The following is an 8,186-nucleotide window of genomic DNA, read 5'->3' on the forward strand; positions in this document are numbered from 1 at the left end:
GTGTGTGTGTGTGTGTGTGTGTGTGTGTGTGCGTGCGTGCGCGCGTGTGTGTGTGCGTGCGTGCGCCTATGTATGTAACCGAGAGCCAATTCTCAGTATTTCCGCGTAACGTAACCCATAGCTCATAAAATATTCGCGCGTTCTCCACCTCGCAAGCCAGATGGTATTACCTTCTTCTCCGGAGGTGGGCGCGCTCCGGGTCGATTGATTGGCACCCATTTTTCCTCAATGGACGTCGGACGTACTCGTCGGTTGCGACCGTTGTAAGTCGCATCGGTCCAAGCGTACTGCCGACGAAGACGACGGTGAGATCCGGCCGGCGCGGGAAGTCTCATATTTCCGCATTGTCACGGCGCCGCGACGCCTCGTCAGGCGGCCGCACCTTCATCGGACAACGTGCATCATCTTCCACGATCGGAAGAGACTGATAAAAGAAAGAAGAGTCGCCGTCACGTGTGGCAAATGGCCCCTCGTTTAATCCGTCAGTCGCTGATCTGGGCGATGTTGCCTCCGGTTAGGACGGAGGGTGGCGGAGCGAACACCGGCGTTAATTAGCAAACGGCCTGCCGCTGTTGATTCGAGCGGCTTAATTAACGGGTCGAGCTAATGCGCGGGATAATTGCAGGTACCGTCGATGATCCCTGAGACGACAATGCGGGGCATTTGCTCGTAGCACATCGAGTCTTACGACGTGAACGTCGACAACTACTGATCCCTGTAACGGATATATTCCTGTGATTAATCCTTATCACTTTAATTGGTTTCTGAAACAACAGAGTAATGAGTTGTGATACGATGGACGATATGTACGAGGTGTTGTCAAATTAGTGGATAGGCTGGATTGATTGGAAGCCGAGGCTCACCTAATTAAACCAGATTGTAGTTTTTACAAACATGGCCTTTAATATTAAATATGCCAACAAGAGCCATTCACGGTTAGACATCAAAGGAGCAATGGTAATCCGACTCCTTGAGTTAAATAAAAATAATATTTTGTTATTTTTAACTTCTATGTATGTATCAAAACGTAAATCAATCGATTTCTATGGTTAATTTCAAAGTAAATGACGTTCATATAACGGCACTTAGTGAATAATAAATGAAATTTGAATCAAATTTAATATATTTTCTTGTTAAATTATTTAACTCCACTCTGTTTTAGTAAAATTAATGACAGAAACGATCCATAGAATGATTAAATATAACTTAAATTAGATATAATTCGACATTACGAATTTAATAGTGTAATAATGCACGAGAGGAAAAACCCATATTTCCTTATCTATTCGCATTCTTAAAAAGCGTAAAAATGCGTTAAAAAACATTTCATGCGTTCGACATCGAAAATAAATGAAAGAAAGTGTATTTGCATACGGACGACAAAATTGTAAAAATGGAGAAAAGGATCTACAGTAACGGCGATATATGCAGCCTGGTTTTCAAAATGCTAAAGCTATTCCTATCGAATGACAATGGAGAGAGCTCTTTCGTATGAATGAATTCTGGAGCATTCTCGTAAGTAGTTTCGATTGAGCACGAACAATCGCTCGTTTCTGTCTGCCAACGAGACAACATTCTCTCTTCGTAACATTGTATTAACCGGCGGATTTCTGTGTGTGATTCACCGAGCGGACGAAACGGCATAGCATCGGCGTCAATTAACAACGTTGATTAGTTAGCACGGGTAGCAAACGTATAGGTAACTGCCATCCGAAATTGCAGGCATTGCAGTACGAAATGGAGATCCATGTGTCATACGCACATGTTGTACACGCGTACTTGATTATTTACATGCTCGATTATGGATCTTCATCTTCGACCCAGTTACAGCCACGCTCGAAACACGCTTCATTACCTTTTAACACGGAGCATGATTATTTTAACTGGGTAATATCAAACGCGATAATGAGCAATTGCGTTCAATTGCGGATGCACTAAACACAAGCCTGCTATAAAATTAGTTGCTTCGGGGGAAGAATTGAAGATCTATAAAAGAAGCTTTCGCGTCGAAAAGAACGATATAATTATTATCAGAAAGAATGAAATATATACAATGATAAGTAGCTTCTAAATTACTAATAATTATATAAGAACTAAAATAATATATAATATCTGTAATTATTATGTATAATTTTAGATAATAATTAAATTTTAATTAATAGTTCTAGTAAATAGTTAAATTATAATGAATAATCTATTAGTTATAAATTTGTAATGTAGTTATATATCATACGATTGTAGTAATAAAATTTCAAATAACTATTAATAAAATTCATTCAATGAAGTTATGAATTTATATTATACTCGTCATACTTATATAAAGCTCGCGTACCAAGGCGAAACTTTCTTTCCATTCGGAAGGATCCAGATATGATTACCGCTACAACGAAGAAGTGTCATATTATATCCGCCGAAGATGAATCGAGCTTGTTAGGATCGTCGTATACGGGGAAGGTACGCGAAAAACTACTCGAGATCGAATTTAGCGACGAGTGCGAGGACATTAAATTTATATCGTAAGAGACATGTCGGATGCGGGGAACGTGACGCCGTTCGCGCCATTACACATGTGTTCTTCGAGGTGTTATGTGTGATGCTGAAGCTTCGGTGTCGGCGCGTTTCACATTACTTGGTGCATGCAGGACCACTCACGTGCACTGTGTCTTGCGAAGTATCCTTACCGCAACCCCGTAATTAGACAAACGAGTCGCGACAGAACCGTAATAGCTTTTTCAGATTACATCGTCATCCTCGTCTATCCATTCTCATTTCACTTTCCCTTTATTCGTCAGATAAACAAATATAATCTCGATATGATCAATATTCACAACAATGCGGCGTATTAACGGATAACGAATCTAAATTGCTTCTTGGCCTCTTGATTTTAACAAGCAGATTCATACCATCGTTTGTATTCATAATGTGTTGCTATTCATAATTGGATTATAATTTCATCTGCGGAAGGAATCTGGATTATGGAAAAATCCAGATAGGGAGAAACTGAAGTCTGACGGATATCGGAAAATTATTATCGTTTAATGCCCGCGATTGCAGGTTTGCAACTGGAGGGTAAGTTCTTATTTTTTTCTTTTATTTCAAGGAAACAAAATTAACATTTAGAGCGTTCATAAAAGAACGTAAACAGTTTTTCTGCAGCCTCCGAACGAAAACGCCGAAGAAAACTTTCCATTACAGATAGGCGAACTTCTCCCATGACGGAGAATTTTCTTATCGTCGACAGCATCGAGGTTGTCGAATAAACGTTAGAGTGAATGAATCTTCCTCGTGTACATATCTCGACATTTTCGTTCGATCTCGACTGGTGATGTTAGTTCGGAATACACATTTGTCGAGACATACATCATCTATTCATCCATCATGCTTACTTTACCATCATGTTTTATCAATAAAAGGAACGTGGTGGCGTGTGTTTTAACAAAACATCGTGATGCTCGACGTTACGTGTCAAATGCAAGGGAGGAAGAACTCTTTAAGAGATAAACCCAAGACGAAGGAAAAATAGCTGTGTTAGGAAATATTAATATCTGTCGGTAAAACATTGAAAAATGGAAATGACATTTCTATAAATTTCGAGAATATCACTTAGCGTCATTATCCGTAATTGGATGTAATATCCAAGCTCTCCGATTATCACTAAATTATTGTTAATTAAATGAGTTTCGAAATGTCAAAGGTTCGCTCTTGTTCCTCCATCCACTTTATCTAATTTGCATACTAATATACAAGTAAGCTTTGCGAGAGTGAGTTTCGCTGCACTCACGTGACCTTTTAACACCAATAATCGCGCAATATTGCTTGGAAACGCAATGAAGTTCGAATAACAACTATTATGTTAAATGGCAAAAAAGATATTTCCTTTTATTTGGCAATATACATTTCGACGTATAGCTCGTAGACGTGAGCTTGAGGCGAATTTTAACTGCCCCCGTTAAAAATTGAATGAAAAATCCGCTAAACGCACGGTCTTTGATCTCCGCTCGGACGACTTTCGATTTGTTATCTCCAAAGGTACGGTCCGAACTTTATGAATAAGTGCCGATAAAAAAACGTGTATCATTTATTATCGTGTATGACGGAGAACAGAACGACAAAAAATGAGAGACTCGTATTAATTGTTATATTATAACGTACTTCGTGAACAAAAGTTTTACACTTTCGGTACACCGTAACTCAAGAACCATCTATCATTTGAGCCATATTTTTGTTCACCATATTTATAAATTATAATATACGAAAGGGTAAAAGAAGTATAAGTCAACTTTTTTGAAGCTATCGACTTGAGATTATTGGTGCAGTCTAATGAGATAAATATGTTGAAGAAACTTTCTTTTTCCTCGAAATCATAATTGACTTGTATTATTACTATGGCTTTCAATCCTTTATATGTGAAAAACTAATTCATTTCATCGGAACCCAGTTTTCCATATAATTAGTGTGCGGGGTCCTTTGCTTATTCGACGCCGTTGAATTGAACGTGAACGCCTTAATAAAGTTTCATGAATTACTTTGCAACTAACATCAAAGTTTGTCAAATCCGATTTACACCTCCATGTAATGCGGATTTGACAAACTTGTCTTCTAACGACGCGAATGAAAGGTGCTAAATTCAATTACGTGGCATACTGTGCGCTAAACAGTACGTTTCGATGAGCAGGTATAAGCTCCGCGTGAACTGTATTGCGTGCGGAAAAAAGTAGATGCGCTATTTTCCGAAGTTACGCCCGGGAAAATTTCCCTCACGGAATAAATTCCTATGGTTGTTACTATAATATTCTCTACGTTTGGAAAAGAAATTTATGCGAATTCAAATTATATTGATACTGCATTAAATGTAGTTGTTAAAATCTGTCCACCTATACGGTTATCCCATATAACCGTAGTTTATCGATAAGTAACATTCGATTGGAATATCCGAGTAAATAGTCGCCCCAACCGAATAATTATTGCTATCTCTCAATGTGGTTCCCAAAGCAAATAGTGTGTTTGAGAGATGTATATGGTCATAATAGATTAACGGGGTTGCTATTATTAACTTGTTATAACTAATATTATCGCCACGCCAAAACTCGCGAAGACCTGTGAAAATCTTTTCATTATAAATAAAGCGTTTTATTGTGCTTATCCTAAGGACGCGTTCATACAGCCAATCAGAACTCGTGCTAGTAGTCGACAATTTCGGCTTTTTGTATTACTTATTACTGCCAACGCGAATTCTGATTGGCCGCTTTTCCGTTAAGGTATATACGCGGATATAAAACTCCTAAGGATATAAAACTCCTTTCGTGGATGAAGTTTGCGGATTTTACCTTCAAAACATATATAGGATTTGAGGTTTAATTCCAAAAGTAAGATAACGTTCAAAAGCATCTTTAAGTTATGGTTTATGTTCGGGGTATCGATCATGTAACTTTTTCTTTAGAGCGGAAACGTGAAAAGTGACAATTTTTATATATGTATGTATGTATATACATATGACATACATACAAAAAACACTTTCACTTTTCAGGACTTTTCCGCCCTAGGAAAAACGATTAATAATCTGGTCGATAAAATGTTCGCAGTACATCGAAACCGTAGCTAAACATAATCATTATATAATAGTTATAACACATCTAACAAATATCATAAAGATAAAGCAGATAAGTCACTTTCATAGTACTACAGTCCTTGTAACTCTTTTGTATTGATGGGCGTAAATTATCATAATTATTCGGTTGTAGCAACCGTAACTTGTTCTCCGTATTGCATTGGAGAGTTTATCGTTCTAGATAATTTCTAGTAATAAAAGTTGTAATTTTTCCGCGTTAAAGCTGCAAATTGAGATCCATAAATAATACCTACGGATCTCCATTTCATATTCCACATGGTCCAATCGGTCACATATTTTATATGTTGCATAGCACGTGCGTATGAATGTATGTATCTATATAAAATACATGTATTTATATATAAAAAATATATAGGTATATCACATATATTACATACATCAAAATACAAATATACATATTAAGTAATAACATATTCGCAAAATTTTGTGCGATCTATAAAATTCGTATCAGATTTTAGGCTAGTGTATTATTTACATTTCACATACTTTCATTTTAATAAATATTTTATATATATATATATGCATATTTTTAAATATTTTTTGCGCTGCACGGCAGTCAGAATTATAAATAGAATTTTATTCCATGTTCTAATAGAAATTGTAGACTTAAAGTAAACTTTGAGAAGAAACTATTAAATAAACTTTATATTTAACTTATCAGTAGACATCTGTTTTTTTTAATACTTATTCAATTATAACTTTCTTTGTCAAACAATTTAATTTTGTTTATGTTGCATTTGTAAATTTGGATTATTTTTAAAAGATACTTAGTACTTTTAAAATATTCTTTACTATATTCATTCTTTTTTATATGATATGTCATGTTCTTTGAATTAGTGCCTTTAAAATTAATTAGTACTTTTTAGTTAATATAAATTGAAAGGATTTTATAGATCCAGCGTAACTGTGTTATAGATTTTGAAGAGTCAATTCCGAGAGGTTAAAAATGCTGATATCTGAAATTCTATTTTAATATCTTGAATAAAAAATTATTTATATATATATATATTGTGCAGTAGAAAGAGAAAAAAATTATTTCAAGTCTAACAACGCAATTTGTGAAAATATTCATAATTCAAAACTGAATCTGCGGAAACATCGAGAGAGGAACACTGAACCAAAATGTTTTCATGTTGAATCTTTCGTGGCTTAGATAAAATGCATAAATTACACATTACACAAATAAAACTAATATGCCACATGTCATATTAGTTTTTCACGAATGTGCTATAACACGTATTGTCATGATCCATTTAAAAAATAAGAGACCTTCTTTGATGCTGTTTTCTGTAATGAGACATCTAAAGGTTATTCTAATTTTTAAGTATCTTTTCTACGTTTCTAGATACCTTCTGTTCGTGCTGTTGGAAGCCAATATTTTGTGAGTGACGTAGACGAAAGACGCGGGAAGCACACTTTTGTCCTTTATGCAACTCATGCTATACGGTAAACATCGAAATCTGTGAGACCAAAGTTAGGAAGGAGTGTTTATAACTTGCAAACAAGAGAGCGTGCGCCTCCACATCGAAGTGGCTTGCCTCAATTACAATGCGCTCTATTCTCCGAAGCGGAATCGAGTCACAGAGTTGTAGTTGTACTTCAAACAGGCGTTTTCAAAGTCCGCTCAACAAATAAAATATTTTAAAGCATCCGGTTACGCAGCTCTGTAACGCGTTCCTTTTTTTGATGTTTCGACTATTTCGGACAAAAGCCCTTCGACAAAGTATCGCAATAATAGTCTAGCGTTCCGTTGTCTAATTCCGGAATTGCGAATAAAACGAACACGCACTTCATAAATTCAACTTCTGCAATGTTGATTTTGTACATATAAATTCTATATAAACAAGAAATATACACATATATGTATTTTGAACGAGAACGATTTAAATTACAAGAGATACGAAATATGTGTGGCTATTTAACTTTGTATGAAATATGCACACAGCTGCCTGTATTACTTTTCATAATTAATATTCATAATTAATTGCAGTACCAATTGCGGAGAAAATCTACTACTTTAGGATTAAGTTTTCGTATTGTGCGATTTAATCTTCCAGTTGGACTGCAAATAAATCTTGTTGACATAAATCTTGTACGACAAACGGACTCGCATCTTGCGGGTATGTAACGTAATAGCGATTTTATTCCTTGATAATAGTCTGTCTGCATTTCGATGTCAAACGCAACGTAATGGAAGCAAATTTACAGGACAAATATGTATGTATTGAAGTATACCAGTTCTATTTGTGCCACTATCTGCGACCTTTATACAAATATAATGGCAATGATTTCTTCGTAAAGCAGTTAATTTTCCCGCGACTATAGCTTTAATTACTAAAAACTATTTAAAATTATATGTAGCCTCAGAGTTTCTTATAGGAACGTTATTTCTAAACTTGGCTCGGACACAAGACTCTAGATAGAAGTATAAAGTTTTTATATTTCTACGATATAAGGTAAAAAATTTTTGATCAGCTGTGTGTTTGAAAAATTAAGGAGATAACGAGAAATATTAAATTCCCATTAAATCTTTTGATACGCAACTATTAATTTCCAA

The 8,186-nt window shown here is 35.6% G+C and overlaps 1 protein-coding gene across 2 annotated transcripts in view; it reads right to left on the reverse strand.

Moving 5' to 3' along the window:
• The window catches only part of LOC108754987 (serine/threonine-protein kinase 32A), a 27,730-nt gene that overhangs the window by 18,600 nt on the left and 944 nt on the right, over nucleotides 1-8,186 (reverse strand). For both annotated transcript variants that reach the window (XM_018497684.1, XM_018497683.1), the window contains exon 2: nucleotides 171-715. In XM_018497684.1, the coding sequence (XP_018353186.1) occupies nucleotides 171-219 (49 nt within the window). In that variant the 5' untranslated portion in view covers nucleotides 220-715. The remainder of the gene's footprint in view (nucleotides 1-170; nucleotides 716-8,186) is intronic.

The sequence above is a fragment of the Trachymyrmex septentrionalis genome, unplaced genomic scaffold, assembly GCF_001594115.1.
Source record: "Trachymyrmex septentrionalis isolate Tsep2-gDNA-1 unplaced genomic scaffold, Tsep1.0 scaffold83, whole genome shotgun sequence".
NCBI classification, from domain to species: Eukaryota; Metazoa; Arthropoda; class Insecta; order Hymenoptera; family Formicidae; genus Trachymyrmex; species Trachymyrmex septentrionalis.